This window comes from Phalaenopsis equestris, unplaced genomic scaffold (genome assembly GCF_001263595.1).
Source record: "Phalaenopsis equestris unplaced genomic scaffold, ASM126359v1 Scaffold204539, whole genome shotgun sequence".
Lineage (NCBI taxonomy): Eukaryota > Viridiplantae > Streptophyta > Magnoliopsida > Asparagales > Orchidaceae > Phalaenopsis > Phalaenopsis equestris.
The window spans coordinates 131,752-150,735 of NW_018224089.1; the positions used below are offsets into that span (position 1 = coordinate 131,752).

An 18,984-nucleotide genomic window follows, 5' to 3' on the forward strand; every position below is an offset into this window, starting at 1 on the left:
CCCCCCCCCCCCCCCCCCCCAACAGGGGTGGGGTCTCGGGTAGTCCAGCCTCCTCTACAATGGGAGTATCGACAGAAACACTAAACTCAACAACCTTTGCCCTCCTGACCTTGGCTACCTTTTTGCTTCTGCTTCTTCCCTACATCTAATTCAATGGCGCAAATTTCAAACTAGACCTAATTTCAAAGACAGAGGTGATCGGAGCAAAAGTCAGACTCACCTTGGCAACGGGCTCACCAACAACTTGCACAATCTTCTCTTTTATCGCAGCGGGAGCAACAACGAATGTAAAGGCAGTCAGACCAGTGAGGGCAACAACAGTGGTCCTGGATACGGCCCCAACAGTCCTAGCGGCAGACTTCCCACCAACGATAGAACTCTTCTCAACTAACACGCTCTTTAGCGGGAAAAACTCTTCAGCAGATCTCAAGTTAAACTCGTCAATAGGCTCAACAGTTCTTTCTGCTTCAGGCTTTGGCACAGCGACGACAATTCTACCGAACACAACTTTGGCATTGTCGAACCCTTGCCTAAATTTAATAAACGCGACATTGTGCAGCTCATCTTTCTTAACGGCGAAATCCATTCCAGCGGCGAAAGAGAAGATCAGCTTGGGTGTAAACGTTTTTTCTGTAGGTAAGAAAAATTGAGCACATTAACATCATTCCATGCTTCACTATACTGATTGGAGAACGAATATCGAAGCTTAACGAACATATCCGGCAATTGAGTGTTTTTTTTTAACTTATCAAAATGATTACTATTATTATTATTTATTTGAGTTTGATTTTATTTTACATTTCCAAATTTTGTTTTGTTTCAACAATATTATTTTGTTTCATTTTAAGGGAGAAAAAGAATTTGAAAATTTTAGAATTCAACTCATTTTAAAGAGTAAAATGCAGCGAATAAAAAGCATAGGACCTAGTCCTAAAACTAGAGAGAAATGATCCTCCACCGATCTCACTTCAGTCAACACCGCTCCTTGATTGTAATCCACCACACCTATTGGGGATCCAACCCACTTTAGTCCCATTCTTAAGGTCTGGAGATCCTAGAACCCCTCTGTTTAAAAATGATTAAACGGACGGCTCCATAATCTAAAACGAGTTGGCTATACCCGCTCAAGGAAGAAATAAAGTAAGGTATGCCAACGGGAGAATGGTAGTCTAGCCCACTAGGGACGTTGACATACTACCGATGTATGAAGACAAAATCACCTGATCAAAATGAAGAGAGAAACTATTCCCACGCCGAGTAGCCAGAAATTATCGGTCCGAATTTTGGAAATCATTTAAATTTAAATTGATATATATAATTTTAACTTTAAAAAATAATATTTTAATTTTGAAAAGTGAGAAACCGAAAAGGTCTCACATATTTGATAGTTTGGATGGTTGAGCATAATACCGCAAGTAATATACTATCCTGAAGGATAAACATACCACTCGTTAATATGTTTAATCATCTATACTAAAGAGTTTATGACATCTGTTTGGCCTATGAAACATTTTATATATGACAGACAAGTTCTCCTACCTAATATAAGGATTAAGTAGGGTATATTTTACATGTGTTCTTAGTTCCCTATAGAGGCAAACCCCTATAGTTAATTACATCTTAAATGACCGATGTAACTTAAGAAATCTCTTGATTAAGATCAGTGGTTCTGTCTTCAAGATTTCAAAGTTGAGGTTTTCAAAGTAGGACACAGGAAAATCAAAAAAGACTGACTCAAATAGGAACACTTATTTTCAGGAGTCAAATTAATGAAAGGTAAGGGAGGTCACAGATCCGAGTGAAACCCCGGTGACTTCCTAAATATCCTATTGTTTGGCTTTATATTTTGGATGTGAAGTTATTTAATATTAAATCCTGACAATTTTTATAATTTAGGACTTACATTTGCATGATACCCTGATCGTGCAAATAGCCTACGAAGATAAGAGCAATTAAGTCGTAGAAACAACAACGTCCGAATCCTAAAAGAGTTAGAACTTACGCTACACAACATAGTTGTGCAAAGGCCTAAAAGATGAGGGGAGGATTTTATATCGCGCTAGGTAGACTACCTCGAAATCCTATAGATTTATTATTATTTAAGCTAAGGAGATTGTTTACTTAAAAAAAAAAAGATCTCATTTTGTTGTCGTGTCTTGATCGTCACCCTCCGTATGCTTGCTTCCTCGTTCTGTGTCATCAAATGGTTGTTCCGAGCTCCTTAACATATCGATCATGGGTTTAGGGTTTTGTGTGTACATTCAGTTGTTGGGACAGTAGCTCACCATAGGGTGCCTTCTAAACCAGGTGTTCTACCGTCCTCTATCCTAAGGACCCCTACAAGTCTATAAAAGTAGCATGAATATTAAGAAGGAAACATGCTATGAAGCTCAAAAAACAATAAACAGTAATATCGCAAGCATGAACTATATGTATATGCAGCAAAGTGCGGTAAAAGAGAAACGGTAGAATGTAACAATAAACTAAATGTGCGTGTCTAAAATTCCTGTTGCGCCTGCAAGAAGGATCAGCTTTGCATATAAAAGTAAATAGGTAGGACATGTGCATGTGTAAAAAAAGGGTAGGCAACCAGGTAGTACGTGACAATTTGAAGAAAATTGCAAAAAGCTCGTGAAAGCTAGAAAGAAATCGTAAGAGCTAGTAAAAAAAAACTCAAAGAAAACCCGTAAGCTTTCAAGTCGAGGTGGACTCAGAGCTGGGCTATGAACTTTAAAATCCAACTATGGATGGAGAGCACCAGCTAGAAAGTCTAAGGAGGGCAATTCCTTATCCAAATTTCTTGAATTTTTTATACAATATTGAACATTCAAAAGTAACATTTTCGAGAGAAAATACTTTTTTTTTTTGTTTCATTTATGTTGTGTGTATAAGTATTTTGAAGAACAAGCAGTCTACCATTTAATCACCTTGCTCGAGCTAGAGCTACCGGCAACCTGAGAAAGTCGATGCATCCTCCTACCGAAAGCTAGAGAATAGTAGCGCACATAAGCACTTTCATCATCGCGAATGAACCCCAAAATCATCCAACTTATGGCATTGCTTGATGGTTCATATATATTCAAAGTTATATATGCGCGCACATAAACACCTAAATCAAACCAAGAAGCAAGAAAAGAAAATCGAAAAAGAACTAAATGAAAAAAAAAGAAAATAAGATCAGCCGCCCTCCAAAATCGGTGTTATGAAGAGACAAAATAATAAGTGGGTCGTCCTAGGGGTGCATTCACTTTCCAAAACAGTAAATAAAAGCCCTCAAAACATATTTTTAAGTTTCCAAAAGAACACACGAGAAAGCCTTGAAACCTTGTATCGGTTACTTCAAGGCAGCCCACCGAAATGCCTCAAAAACGGTGCCCAAATCAGTGAGGAAGTTGAGCAAGGAAAGCCCCGAAACCCCTCCAAAAATAGCACTAAAGTGGCACACAGGACATCAAAGGGTCACCCTAAAGAGTGATTCGTAAGGCTCAAAAACAGCAATTTAAAAGTCCCAAAAGCAGCGTTTAATCAGCCTAAGACAGTGCCTAAAGGCTCAAAATCTGTACTAAACCTTTCCTCAAAGTAGCATAAAAACAGTCCAAAAATAGTGCTCAAAATTGTAGCCAAATAAATCATGAGACAGTCCCAAAACTGCATTCAAAATAGTCATGAGACGCCGCAAAAAATCCGCCAAATGAGCCACCAAGAGCACCCCAAAATGGTACCAAAACAATGTCAAAACTGCTAAAAAACTGCAACACAAATAAGCTAAAAGCAGCCCAAAAACTGCAGTCATACGAACCACAAAAACAATCCAAAAAAACTCCTAACTCGTATAAACCAACTTGCCTAATTTCAGATTTTGCATAAAGCCAACTCATCAAAATTTCAGAATTCTCTCAAATGAAATGGTCAAATTTCAGATTTCCCATTCTTTTTCCACTTTTGTATCTCCCCAAGCAACTACATGAGCCTTTATATGTGTTAATTCTTACAATTTAGCCATAATTGCAATTTGTATTGGCCTCTTTTGCATTTTCAAATGAACCGTTTATTGATAAATAAATGCTCAATGCTTCACCTATGAACTCAAACCTTAAATGTATAAACACCCCATATTCTCATGAGAGCCAAACACAAGAAGAATTAAAGATTATAGAATAAGCTCAAGTCACAACTCTCATGTAACGAATTATATAAAGCCCTTAGGCACATCTAACAAAAGGATGGTGATGCACGATTAAATGCTCAACCATCTCAAAGCATTTTATACATAAAATTGCAAGATAAGAATGTACGCTTGATACAAAGGAAACCATCTCCTCCTCATTCCAGCAAACTAAGAGTAATTCAAGCAATAATAAAAATTGAATCCAACAATTGAAAGCATGCTTAGCTGCGAACTACAATCTTCAGCAAATGAAAATTTATTCAGCAATTCAAACCAAATCTCAAGCAAGAATCCAACAACTGAAAGAGGCATGGACTCCAACTTCAGCTCCCAAACACATAAATATCCAAGATATATACATATGCTGCAGATATAAAGAAACATCCTTATATTTTTTTTTTTTTCATAACTTCCAAAAATCTGTATTTCAAAGTACCCCATAAGCCTCATAGCCTGCCTTTAAGCCCTCGACAACCTTGGACATCAATTACTACAGCAACCTAAATTTATATATACACATATATGTAAATACATAAGCATGAGATGGTGTGTATACAAGTATATTTGTTTAGATGTTAGAAACGTAAATATACATAAGAATTGAGTGGTAGATATGTAAATATATATAAGAACTAAATGGTAATTATGTAAATATAAAAGCCTATGTTTTATATGTAGTTATATAAGAATTTGGTGGTATGTATGTAAATGCCGTAAGTTAGGTGTTATAAATGTAACCATATAAGAATTGGGTTGCATGAATGTAAAAATTAAAGTTTGCACATATGAATTAAGTGGTATGTATAATGTAAATCTTCCTTAAGATTAAATAAGAAAGAAACGATAAAACAAAAATAATATATTTGGTAAGATTATAAATGTAACCAGATAAGAATTGGGTTGCATGAATGTAAAAATTAAAGTTTGTACATAGGAATTTAAGTGGTATGTATAATGTAAATCTTCCTTAGAATTAATTAAGAAAGAAACGATAAAACAAAAATAACATATTTGCTAACAGTATATCTTACTCATAAAACAGGTTCTAAAATAATGCGATTAAACTAATAACAGATCATGACAAATTGCTCAAATGCCGCTTGGATTGGTAAACAGCACAGCATCACAATCCAAGAAATGGAAAATATTCGGTATAAGGAATATCTCTCCTCAAAATACCACCAAAGGAAACCATAGGCTACCAGAGAAAACAAACCAAATCACATAGTATCCTTGGATATCGCAAAGAGCAGCAGGGGACCCTGCCCAAAAGTATAAAAAAGCCCAAGCCATATCCAACAACGCAATAAAAATAGGCGCATCAGATTAAAAGCCACTTCCTGACAACTCATAATGGTGAGAAAATGATACACCAGCGCCCAGAAAGGGCTGTAAATGATAACACGTGGAAAAAAAAACAAAAAAAAAAAAAAATCTCAAAGGAATGTAACTTGTATCCTTAGTAACTAAAGCATGATCTATGAGCCACCAACAAAGGTGTCGAAATAATCCAAAGGGGCACCAAGAAATAAAAAGAAAAAAAAAACCACTGTGAAGAATCAATTGTAAGAAGCTCGACTCAATCAGGTAAAGAATAACAATTTTGGGCTTTACAAATCTTAACTAATTGATCAACAGCAAATACACATATAAAGACAAACCAAAAAAATCCTTCTTTCCAAGCATATAAATAACACAGGCTAAACTTTATTGTCTTTATCCTATATTAATCTCCTTATCCAAGGAAATTATTGCCCTCCAATCATGAGATGAGACGTTTTAGAGAAAGAGTTTGAATACTTCCAACGAATGCCACATGCCAAATAAATCTGAGCTGCTCCAGCACATTCCCAATATATTACGGTTCACAAATATTGAAAGAAATTATATTTTTAACAGCTCAAAACAGAGTTTCAATAAAATGTCTATAACTCCTACAATCTTGATTAGAGAAAAGCCAATATTCCAAAATAGAAAGAGGGCTAATAGTCTTGGATTTCATAGACATATAAACATGTAAAAGGAGGAAGAGGAAGAATTCTTACAACCTGGTGTGGAAACACAATGCTCGTGAATCAAACAGGCCAAGGAACAGGAAAGAGCACAAACCAGTAGAGATCCAACCAACCCCATCTCCCCACTCAAAGGGGGTTTATATAGCCAAAAAGGGGGAGGAAACTACCATGGTGAACCGAGCACAAAGAATGACCAGAAAATCGCAGCAAGGACGACAGGGGAGGAAAGTTTTAGCAGGAGGCCAAAGGTATCCGGAAGGAGAGACTCTTGTCGTACTCATGTTTCGGGGAACAAGCTCACGGGGTCAACATTACCCGTGAAGAGAACTCGCAGCCTGTCAAGGAAAAGATGGAGCAGGCATCAGCTTCCGGACCAAGGTCCTCGTGCAGAAGTTGTCGGGTGAGGACAAGGGAGTCAACTTTTGGTCACGTGAAGGGGAAGCTTCGGGAGCCGAGGTCGCCACGCGGGAGAGGGTCTAAGCGTTGGGGTTTGAACGTGAAAGAGGCCGGCAAGATGGTTCGGGCCGAAGGAGAGGGATCGGTCGCATGAGGGGAAGGACAGGGCGTACATGAGCTAGGAATTTAGGAAAATAGTTTTTTTCTAGCTGTCGGGTGAGGACAAAGGAGTCAACTTTTGGTCAAGTGAAGGGGAAGCTTCGGGAGCCGAGGTCACCACGCGGGAGAGGGTCTGAGCATTGGGGTTTGAACGTGAAAGAGGCCGGCGAGATGGTTCGGGCCGAAGGAGAGGGATCAGTCGCATGAGGGGAAGGACAGGGCGTACGTGAGCTAGGAATTTAGGAAAACAGTTTTTTTCTAGCTGTCGGATGAGGACAAGGGAGTCAACTTTTGGTCACGTGAAGGGGAAGCTTCGGGAGCCAAGGTCGCCACGCAGGAGAGGGTCTGAGCATTGGGGTTTGAACGTGAAAGAGGCCGGCGAGATGGTCCGGGTCGAAGGAGAGGGATCGGTCGCATGAGGGGAAGGACTGGGCGTACGTGAGCTAGGAATTTAGGAAAACAGTTTTTTTCTTCATATATATATATATATATGATCTATGAGGCAATTACTAATAAGTACAACAACTATCTACAAGTTGCGGTTTCTCGCGAACTTCTCGCACTTGACGACGACGACGAAGGGCTCTGCGTTCATCGTCTTTGACGAAGGGCTTCGGCGTTGTTTCCCTTTTCAAGCTCCAGTTTCGAGTTGCGGTTTCATCTGCGTTCCCTGTCAGCGGTTTCCTGTTTGCAGCAGGGCGCACCTTCTGCTCGCTTTCTGCCCGACAGAAGGTTTCCTGTTTGTCTGTCTACTCGCTTCCTGCCCGCCAGACTATTTCTCTCGTGTCTTGTGGAGGAGATAGTCTCGAAGCTCCATTCCTAGCAAATGCTCTTGCCGGCGATTTTCCTGCTCGTGCCCCTCCTCCAGGTTCAGCGCTGATTTTGCTATCGATAAGTCTTGCAATGCTCCAGAATCTTTCCATGAGGCTCTTGAAGGTGTAGGTGATCACACTTTTATTAAAAAGCTTGGAAAAAAAATGGAAAGCCTACACTTATTCTCACAGAGATTGAAACCGGTACTCTCGCGTCCTCTTGGTGTTTCTCTAGAGTGGGGAAATTTCTTTATGGTCACCTAAAATTGGAGATCATCAGGAAGGAGTTTGATACTATGAAACTATTTGGCAGTTGGAATATTGGTCTACTTGACAGTAGACATATACTTATTCAGTTATCTCATGATGTCGATTACACTCGCATTTTTTCTCGAAAAGCCATCAAGATTGACAATTGTTGTACGAAAATTTTGAAGTTGACTGTCGGTTTTGATCCAAAAAAGAAGTCCCCTATCATTCCTGTTTGGATAAAATTTCCGGAGCTAAAATTACATCTATTTATCAGGGAAATCCTCTACTCTTTAGCAACTGCTTACGGTAAGTCTCTCAAGGTGGATAGTCCTACACTTGCTGTCACTAGACCCTCTGTGGCTTTTGTGTTAGTTGAGAGAGATATCACTTAACCAGCTCCGGATGAGATATAGATTGGCACTATGCACAACGGGTATTGACAAAAGGTTGAAATGGAACCACATCCTCCTTATTGCTCTCATTGTAGTATGTTTGGTCACAAATCTACTATTTGCTATCGTTTACATCCTCATCTAAGGCCGAATATCGCTAAAGAACAGCCACCTACTATTCTTATTGAGAAGATGCAACCCGATTCTCTTCCCAACACCGTAGTTCCTGAAGAAGAACAACATACTACAGTTACAGATCCAGTTGTGCTCATGTCACCCATTGTTATTGAATACTCACTCACATGCCAAGACGCACGAGAGTGCTTCTTTGATCCAATAACAGATCAACCGGTACAACATGTAGTTGCTTCTAATGTCCAACAATCTGCATATCCCTAACACACTTTAGACCAAGATCAGGTGAGTCAATCTTCGGAGAGGAATGACAGGTCTATTCCAGGAGAATGAAGAAGAATGGAGACCGACTCCAGCTCGGGAATATATTGGATGATACATTGGTTACTACTGGCAATGACAATCATCTTACCAACTTATTAGCTTGCTTCTTTCCTAGAACCAGCAGAGGCAGAGGCAAAACCAAATCAGAGGCAAAACTAAATTGGGTTGCTCTCTAGCCACCTGATACTATGTATTTCTGCATTTTTCAGGTTTTTTCTTTATGTCTCGAATGTACTTTTCAGTATTTTCTAATCGTAAAACCCCTTGTGATTTTGTTGTGAGCAGGGTGCCATGTTTGGGCCCTCCATCATATTATATCTGTATCTTTTAATTTTATAATATTTAATAACTAAAATCCCCCACATTACGCGATTTTCGTTCGTGCATGAAACTATATCAAAGTGAATGTCTTCCCTAGTTAAAATCGATGTTCCAGACGTGTTGGCGCAGTTCATTTCATCATCCGGGGTCGTCCAGATGAGCTTGTCGACGATCGCATCGAAAACATGTCAAATTCAGTTATCTTAAACTTTTAGTTCGCAATTGATCGTTTCGGCAATTAATTCAAGTTTGATCAATTGTGGAGCCCTTCTACAGGTGCAGATGATGTGAATTTTGATATTCATATGCATTGGACGTGTGAATTGTGATATTTGTGTATCGTGAGTGTGCGCGAAAGTCACAATGGGTTCCTTGATGCTTTAGATCATATGGGTACTCGACTTGAGTTTTGATACGTTGGTTTAATTGACTCAATCAAGTGTCGAGGATTTGAAACCACCCATACGAAACTGCAAGGAGTCAAGAAGTGACTCAAATTTCTAGTTGGTATGGTCTCATAGTCCTCTAAGAGAGTCCAACACGATATCCTATGCTCTAAGCAGAGGAAGGGACCTCAACAGAAATGAGGTCAACATGTATCTCCTTTACCAAACTCTGAATCACAAATAATTATTGCAGCTATCTTCATTTAATAAATTGTGTTGTCAGCACATCAGTTGAAAAATAAATTATACTTTATCATTAGCTCACATAAACAGTCAATCAGAATTTAGAGGATTTCATAGCTTATGGGGAAGGTAACTGAGCTCCATGGCTGCATTTATATTTGAAGGATAAAGGTAAAGCTGAAGGCCAAATGGAAAAAGATGAAGTCCGCAACAAAAGGACTACCCAAGAAGCATCAATCTTTATACCGAGAATCTTACATAAATTTTAACATTAATAGGTTGATCACCGGTGATGCTCATCATATTGGTTCTCCTTGACTATGGAAAGTGCACAAAAACATGTAATATGGAAGAGCTCCTGTATTTTCTTCTTTCCTTTTTTTCAAATATTCATTATTATAATTTAGCTGAAGTTGTCTGCACTGGATTACTGCATTTCTGGATTTCACAATTTCTGGCTCCCACAAACAATTGCATAATATGATCTTCATGTACACCAATTATACATCATCAGAGGCAAGACTGTTGAGATTTGTATCTAGTTTAGGGTTTTATTTGTTAATAGGAATTTATAAGAAACTTGTAAGACTCTATATAAGACCAAGTCATTAATGAATAAAAGAAAAAAATAGAGCAAATATTTTTTTTGGGTATCAAAGCTAAACCCTAACCCAAGCTGTCGCTTCACTGCCGCTACAGTACCACTACTGCACTCTTCTGGACGGTTGTCGCATCAAGAAGAATGAGATAGGAGGAGGCTTTGATTTCAAATGCGTGGTGCAGGAAGTGTCTTCAGTGCAGAGAGAATCGATCGAAAAGAAGAGGAGAAGCCCTCACTATTGGTTTGCAAGAGAGAAGTTCGTGCGGCTCGATCGAATGGAAGAGGTGATGCCTTTGACTGTTGGTTCGCGGTAAAAAAAGGTTTGTGTGGCTCGAGCTAGGGCAGGGGTGAAGCTTGTGCAACTAGAGCTGTGTAGGAGAGAAATTTGGCTCTGCGTGCGTGAGGATGACGAAGGCAGAGGAATGTTGTGTCGTTTCAAAGTGAGCAAGTGGGAATAATTAAATTGAGTTTGATTCTAATGATGAGATAGATCAAGATAAGATCAATAAATGGAAGGGAGTCATGTGTGATTTATGTGATCTAGACTTAGAATCTTGTAATTGAGGATATCAGGAAATGAAGAAAGTGAGGGAGGGAAAGGATTGATGCTTCTGGAAAACATTCTAAAGTTCTGAATGCCTTGATCGGACTAATATAGGGAGCTAGCATCACAACGGGAGCCGCTAGCTCAGCACGTGTTCCGACGCAGGTGAAGTTTGATCTCCCTCCCGTAAATCTGAAGCTTGATGGATCGACTCCAAATCTGAGTTGGTCGTGTTGGATCGAGGTTGCTCTAGTAGGAAAGAAACTAGATGGATATCTAACGTGAGTCCCAAAGAGCAACAGTGCTGAGAGGGATGAGTGGAGGATCACACACTCCTTGCTTTATATATGGCTACTTTCGATAGTTTCAGGGTGATAGATCGATTCAGAAATACTCTACAGAATAGGAGCAGCTGTGGGCATATTTTGATCACCTCTCACCGATATAGAGCTGTGGTGATCCAAGGGTGCAAGAAAGGAGAAATTTTTGCACAAATGAGGACTACACAGTTTCTCGCTCATCTGAACCCTGTTTTTTTATCAGAGGAGACCAGTCCTCCTAGCCCAAGTGATGATGCCATCATTGGATGAGGCCATAGCTGAGATGATACAGGAGAGTCGCATGAGAATGCACTCTTAGTCGAGTGTAATTCCAAGTATGCGATTTACTTTAGCTGCCTCGAGCTCATGAATGACAGGTGTATAGGAGAAGACTCGCAAGTATTATAACAGAGGTGAAGTAGGACATTTGTGCAAGGTTTGTCCTAGGCCACCAAAAAAGAGATAGACATGTGGACGTGGAAATTTTAGAGGTCGTGGTCATCGTCGTGGCCGTGGTGGCCGAAGAGATGGAAGAGTGGGCTACAAGGCCAATCTAATGGTAACAGAAGACGAGGAAAAGACAGGTGTGGGGTATTTACCAATGGGAATCATAATTTTCTGAAGATGTTAAAGAGAAATTGAAATCCAGAAGATGATAGGGCTAAGAAGGCATCCACCTCGTCATCATGAAAAGGTAAAATTGCTACTTATGCTCACTTTAACCAAGGTAGTTGTGATACACATGATCTTGTCGTCATTTCCACTACAACATCACCAAAATTAATAGTGGATTTTGGTGCATCTCGGCATATAACAGGTACTGTTAGAGAATTCTCTTCCTATACTCACCTAGTCATTCCAGAGAGCACCTAGACTGTTGATGGTACAGTACTACTTGTAGAGGGTAATGATATATTAAGAAGCACAGATTCTATAACTTTGTCCAATATGTTGCATGTTTCTTCTTTTTAAGTAAATCTTTTATCCATCAGAGTCATTATTGTGAAACTAAAATATGTAATTTTCTTTTATATGCCTAAGATGACATTTCAAGATAAAGGGACGAGCCGGACACTTGGGACTGAAATGTGGCATAGTTGACTTCGATACTTAGATAGAGAGAGGATTGACTCAACTTGACATCCATGGTGGAGAGTGTTAAAGTAAGGGGATTTGGGAGGAGTGTGGAGGATGTGTTGGTACTACATTACAAAAGCATGAGATACTCTTATTTTAATTTATTAAGTTATTTGTATCCGTCGTTGTATGAAAAGGAAAATAAATAAAAAATTGTTTATGATGCTTGCGAGTTTAGCAAGCTTATTAGGAGCTCTTATATCAATTATAAGAATTGAAGTTCTTATGGTTTAGATTTGATACATTCTGATGGACCTTGTTCTACGAGTTCGATGCATGATTATTGATATTTTATGACTTTTAGTTCTTTTTTTTCTTGTGTTACTTAGTTGTATCTGATGAAATATAAAGGTGTTGTCTTTGATTGCTTTAAATATTTTCACAAAGTAATTCAGACTCAATATGGTGCAGTAGATAATGAGACAAAATACAACAATAAGGTGTTTAAGGAATATTTATCAGTCTAAGGGATACATCATCAAATTACATGTTCATACACACCACACAAAACAAAGCAGCAACAAAGAAAAAAATAAATTTTAGAGGTAGCCCAAAGCATGATGTGTTGAATGTCTCAAAGCATTTGTGGGGGCAAGCAGTTTTGATAGCTACTCAATTAATCAAAGGAATGCCCTCTAGAGTAATGGATTAAAAGTTTACATGTCAAATGTTGAAAAAAGACACTAGCAAGATCCTCACAAAAAATGTATTTGGTTGCGTATGTTTTTATAAGGACAACACATTAGTAAGAAAGTTGAATCCCAATGTTGTGGAATCTATTTTGTGGGTTATACTACCTCTAAAAAGGATATGTCTGTTGGATTCTGACAGAGAAGAGACTGTTTGAGAGCATGGATATATTATTTGGATAATTCCAACCGCACTACACCATAAAGGTAACCTCACCCTTTAGTGGCTCGCAAGATACTGGAGATAAGAGGTAATAGAGGGCGAATAGTAATGGCGAGAAACTGGTAGATATGAGATTGATGTCTTGTCCTGTGATGTGGGATGCATCGATTGAGGAGCTGGAAAATGAAGAAAATTAACCCAGAGGTGTTAAAATTCAAGCTAGAGGGGAGTTGAGGGTATATACAAGGAGGAGGAAGAAGAATAAGGGAATTGTGTCTGCAGTGCAACTCGTGGTAATGAGTCTCTTGTACTGGTCTAGATTCTTGAGACGCCTGCACCATCCACCTCATACTAAAAATTCACAGATGATATGATTCTTCTTTCATCTAATTCCAACCACATAACTTTAAGGAGAACCTCTCGCAGCAATATAAAATATCATGGTCATTTTAGGTGTGAGCATGACGTTTCTCAATTTGTTTCATACTCTAATGTATCATCTGTACATGGAGTATTCATTGCAACTTGGAACACTGTCTCTACACCTAAGTGTTGGCAGGTAGCTAAAGAGGATCCTAAGTAGAAAGTGGTCATGCATGAACAACTTAAGGCACTTGATAAAAAACAGACATGAGAGAGTGCCACTACCAGTGGGGAAAAGAGTAGTTGGGTACAAGTGGATCTTCACATGGAAACAAAATCAAGAAGGGAAGGTGGAGCGTTACAAAGTATGATTGGTAACAAAAGATGCATTCAGACGTGTGAAATTGACTATAACGAAGCTTTTTGCCAGTAGCGAAGATGTACAAGTGAGAAAACTAGCTTCTCTGTTATTGAATTATGGGTGGAGGTTACACCAACACAATATGAAGCTTGTGTTTTTTTATGGTGAGTTACTGAGGATGTATATCTGTAGATACCACCTGGATTCGGAACAAGCCAAACAGTGAGTAAGGTATGCAGGCTCAATAAGTTACTTTATGACTTGCAGCAGTCTCCTTGAATCTGATTTGACAAGTTTAGAAAGACTATGGTGGACAAGGGATATCAGCAGATCAATGTCAACCATGCGGTACTCTTTCAACTCCATGAAGGTCATACCACTATGCTGCTTATGTATGTTAATGACATGATTGTCACTAGTGATGATGAGAAGGAGATTATTCAACTAAAGGTAGAATTGGGATACTTCCTTGAGTTTGAGGTGACATGTGGACCAAAGAGGATGGTCTTGTCTCAGAGGAAGTATGTATTGGATCACGGAAACAAGCATGCTGGAATGTGAGCTTGCAGTCTCTCCAATTGATTAAAAGATCAAGCTGAGTGCAGAGACACAAGAGCTATTTGATCATGTAAGATACCAAATATTGGTAGGTTTTATGATCTATCTGAGTCACACTCGTCCCGAAATCTCATTTGCAGTGTGTGTGGTGAGTCACTACATGCATGATCCAAAGAATGATCATATGGACACAACCTATCAGGTTCTAAGGCACATGAGAAGTGCAACAAGGAAGTGGTTGATCTTCGGGAAGACTGACCATTTAGGCATTGAAGGCTATTATGACACTGACTGAGTGAGTTGTGCTAATGATATAAGGTCTACATTAGGATACTACAAGTTTGTAGAGGGCAGCATGGTCACTTGGAAGAGCAAGAAACAATCAGTGGTAGCAAGGTCAACAGCAGAGGCAAAGTACAGGTCCATGGCATTAGGAGTTGTCGAGATGATGTGTTGAGAGACTTGTTGCTAGAGCTCAAGGCGGACCAAGGAGCACAAATGAAGTTGTGGTGCAACAAGTCAGCAATCAGCATTGCTAACAACCTGGTGCAACATGAAAGAACCAAAAATGTGGAGATTGATAGGTTCTTCATCAAGGAAAAGTTGAATAATGGACTACTGAAGCTAACTCTTGTAGCCACTACAGAGCAAGTGGCTGAATGCCTCACCAAATGACTTAGCTCATTAGATTTTTCTGGGTTACGTGACATAATAGGATTAATGGATATCTTTTGTCAATCTTGAGGGGGAGTGTTGAGATTTGTATCTTTTTTAAGGGTTCTATTTGTAAATAAGAAATATAAAAGAAGTCTAGAGATTTATTTCTAATACTGTTGTAAGGCTCTACATAAGCCCAAGTCATTAATAAATAAGAAATTTTTTTAGAGCAGTTATTTCTTTTAAGCTTAATAAAGCAATGTTAGCTATAGATCAGCATAAATTATCTAGGAATTTAACTCATAACTACAGTTCAAACAGAAAACCTTTAGTCTTGTTTGTCCAGCAATTCCTTTAACAACACCAAGAGGATATGCAAGGGACTCAAGTACTGGACCCTGTTCAATGTGTACCTATGCCAGAGTTGATCATCTGTTCATTAATATGCTTACACTATACCAAACTCATATAACAGATTGCGCGTACCTCAACATAACCAAACACTGACTCTGGGTCATACTTGACATTAGCGAAACTTTCTTCAGTAGCATCAAGTGAATTTGCCCGTAAAGCATCTTTCACTGAAACACCACTGAAACAATTGCACGTATTATGATAAAAGGGGGAAAGATAGTATAATACACATAGCAGGAGAAGCTAAGGAAAACTAACCTTTTATCTGTTATTTTTAACGCTGATGCAGGAAGAATACCAGCCATGGCAGCACTACCCAAGAAAGTTGTTTGAAACCTGACACCTTCCTCATCACTGAAGGCAATCACCTACGTGTTTGAAGCAAAGCTATAAAAGCACAATTATTATAACTATAACCCACATTGAATATTAACCTAGCGAAACAAAACAAAAAGGGAAATCATTAAGAATCATAACATCAAAAGTTTCTAATAAAAAGCATAGATACAGATCCGGAAAGGCTTATCAAACCCATGTAAATAAATATATTTCTAAGTAAATTCAATACATGCACCAGTCGAAACATTCCAGCACAGCAAAAGATTGTTATATAAAAACATAATTTTCCTGAATGGGCAGGCAAAAGCCATCATAACTCAAATCATTTCAGACCCCTGTATTTTCTCCTTTCAACATCCAATAGGAAATGCTTGTGGATGTGTGAAAGCAAGTCAGATTATAAACCTCAACTGGTCGACTGAGTTTCCCAAGCCTTCCAGAGACCTTCAAAACCTTTAAAGCGGATATAGCACAAATAATACCAAGTGCTCCATCAAACATTCCAGCATCTATGACAGTGTCCTGCATGAGTATTTAAAGACATTGATAAAAATCAGCTAGAATACAAACATACATAATGAGAGGAAAGTTCTAGTACCAAATGAGATCCAATCAGCAATGCCTCTGCAGTAGCATTTACTCCTCCAACCCTGCCATGTATGTTACCCATATAGTCCACCCACCTAAAATTTTAATGACAACAAAAGAGGGAAGATGTATGTGAAAAAAATAGAGAGGAACTAAAAAATAGGGGAGTCATGAAAAAAGCGTACGTTTTCAACCCAGCATCTTCCATCCACTCTTGAATCAAATTTCCAGCTCTGATGGAGGCAGGGCTTAAAAAAGTTCTCTCAAGATAATTATCAGCATCTGATACCTGTCAAAAGAAATCAATTTATTTGATAATTTCGTCCCTCTCAATATTGAAAAAAACCATATCCTAGTTTTCATATCATAGTAGGAAGAAAATTAAGAACAAGTACGTGAAATATCAGGTCTGCATATACTAAAAGAGGAAAAAACATAATCAGATATTAGTTCGACATAAGAGAAAGCTACCAAGGCATGAACATATTTTCTATTTTCTCAATTCATAAACTCATATCTTTCAGTTTAAAATGACCATGATCAATAATAGCAATCTAACTTCAAAGTAGCCTAGTGTTATAAATATTAGATGCCTTGGATTGTACTAGCTGTTGAGATTTGATATGTCATCAACAAATTTTTTATCAAGCAAGAATCTCGATGCACTTTTTAATAAAGGATTTTTAAATTTTAAATTTAAATTTATACGGGCACCAATTTATCAAGTTTAAAATCAAGTTGATCATCTCATCAAGGCTAATCCAATGATACCAAAATTAGTTTGATCATAGTCCAATCAAGCCCAGATCAAGCCAATAGAGTACTATTAGAGGTTTTAAATAATTTGTTGAGTGGTCAAAAGAACATCAAATTTAACATGTTTATACTCAAATCAAGCGTCTCGACCAAAAAAATCCAACGAGTCTAAGCCCGCTTAATTCTAATATAAGTAAGACTCTTAAACAACTAAAAAATACTATGTTCAAGAGAGATCAATTTTGGTTGTTCGATCAGGTGGTTGGGGAAGCTTTCGTGAAAGGATGAAAATAAACTTCTTCTAGAGCCTATAAATAGACTCATTCCCTTCAATTAAGATAGAAAAAAAGAAAAGATGAAGAGAAAGAATTTCAGAGCTTGTAATAAATTGAAGACCCAACAATAACTTTCGGTCTCTATAGCCACCGACTACCATCAAGCACCGTCAGTCGTCTACCATTGACAACCACTTGCAACCCTTGCTCGCCGTTGTTGGTGACCTTTGTTTGCTAACGTCATATCCCAAATACGGCTATAATGTATAGCTTTCTAGTGAAGACTCGACAATAACTTCTGGTCTCCATAGTCACAAATCACCATCAACCACCACCAATTAGACGTCGTAGGTCACTATTGTTTGATACGGTCGACGACACCTACTTGCAAATTCAATAAACCAAATAAGGTTGTAACGTATAAAGTCGTATTGAAGACACAATGATAACTTCCAGCCTTCATAGTCACCGACCACAATCAACCACCACCGGCCACCCGTCGTAGACCATTACCGGTAGTCCCTGCTTACCACCACCAACTGCCGACAATCTCTGCTTAAAGACGTCCTATCACAAATACGATAAATACAACGTTTGTACAAAAGACCCAACAATAACTTCTGGTTTTTATAGCCTCTAACTACAGCCATCGCCTTTATCGACCACTAAACACCAGTGATCATTTCTTACAAACATCGTAGTCTAAAATGTTTTTTCCTAGCTCCTATATTGAATTGTATAATGTATATCAACAAATGATGTATGTGATGTAAAGTAGTAATCTCGCTCTCCCAGTTGTGATGAAATAGTGTATCTTTGTGTTTAAACATTTATAGTTAATTACTTTATCTAAGTTAGTCCCCATGATGTTTTTTTTTATTTTGAGTTTTTCCATATAAAAAACCAGTGTCCCCCTTGCTACTTTTCATTCATCTGTGTGTGTGTGTGTGTGTGTGTGTTGAACTTCGTGTAATGCTAAGAAGTTAAATAATCACTCCATCACCGCAAATTTTATGGCACACAATATTAGTTTACATGACCTTCAATCAGGACTTTCTATTTTGACAAGCGGCTCAATAAGCAAAATCATTTTCTTAAGAATGGCAAAGCCTCATCAACATGCTCCGATATCATTTTACACAAGTGTAGAAACAATCAACCTATTCCTCAAGCGCAGCAATTCTTAACTAGTTTATCAAACTTTGTGGCATGCCATGACACCACAAAGCCATGACATCAACAAAGATTTAAAACAAGAGCTAATTGCCCTAGAATGCAGCAGCGTCCCAAGAAAGAAATTGGCAACTCCTAGTGAATAGTGCTACCATACTAGATGTCGTGAAAATGCTTATGAATGAAAAAGAAATGAACAAAAGAATGAAATAGTGATCGCACATCAACCAACCAGCATCATTGGCCACCACACCCAACAAAATTGAACTCACCGAGAAAGTCAACCTCATCATGCCCTAGCTCCAATGTTTTAAAAAAGGTTTAAGAGAACATACTGAAAGAACAATATTAAAAAAATATATAATTTTTAAAAAAATATCAAAACAAATTCTGGAGTTCATTTCCAACCATATATATATATATATATGTATATATGTATATAT

General features: G+C 38.3%; 1 protein-coding gene across 3 annotated transcripts in view; it reads right to left on the bottom strand.

The window, feature by feature from the left end:
* LOC110036272 (allantoate deiminase 2) overlaps window positions 1-18,984 on the bottom strand; it is a 38,135-nt gene that overhangs the window by 17,295 nt on the left and 1,856 nt on the right. For 2 of the 3 annotated variants that reach the window (XM_020740678.1, XM_020740677.1), the window contains exons 3-8: window positions 16,523-16,626; window positions 16,348-16,432; window positions 16,155-16,271; window positions 15,669-15,778; window positions 15,483-15,588; window positions 15,323-15,409 (exon numbers count right to left, since the gene is read on the bottom strand). In XM_020740678.1, coding sequence (XP_020596337.1) covers window positions 15,323-15,409; window positions 15,483-15,588; window positions 15,669-15,778; window positions 16,155-16,271; window positions 16,348-16,432; window positions 16,523-16,626 — 609 coding nt within the window. The remainder of the gene's footprint in view (window positions 1-15,322; window positions 15,410-15,482; window positions 15,589-15,668; window positions 15,779-16,154; window positions 16,272-16,347; window positions 16,433-16,522; window positions 16,627-18,984) is intronic. The other variant, XM_020740679.1, reaches the window with a different exon arrangement.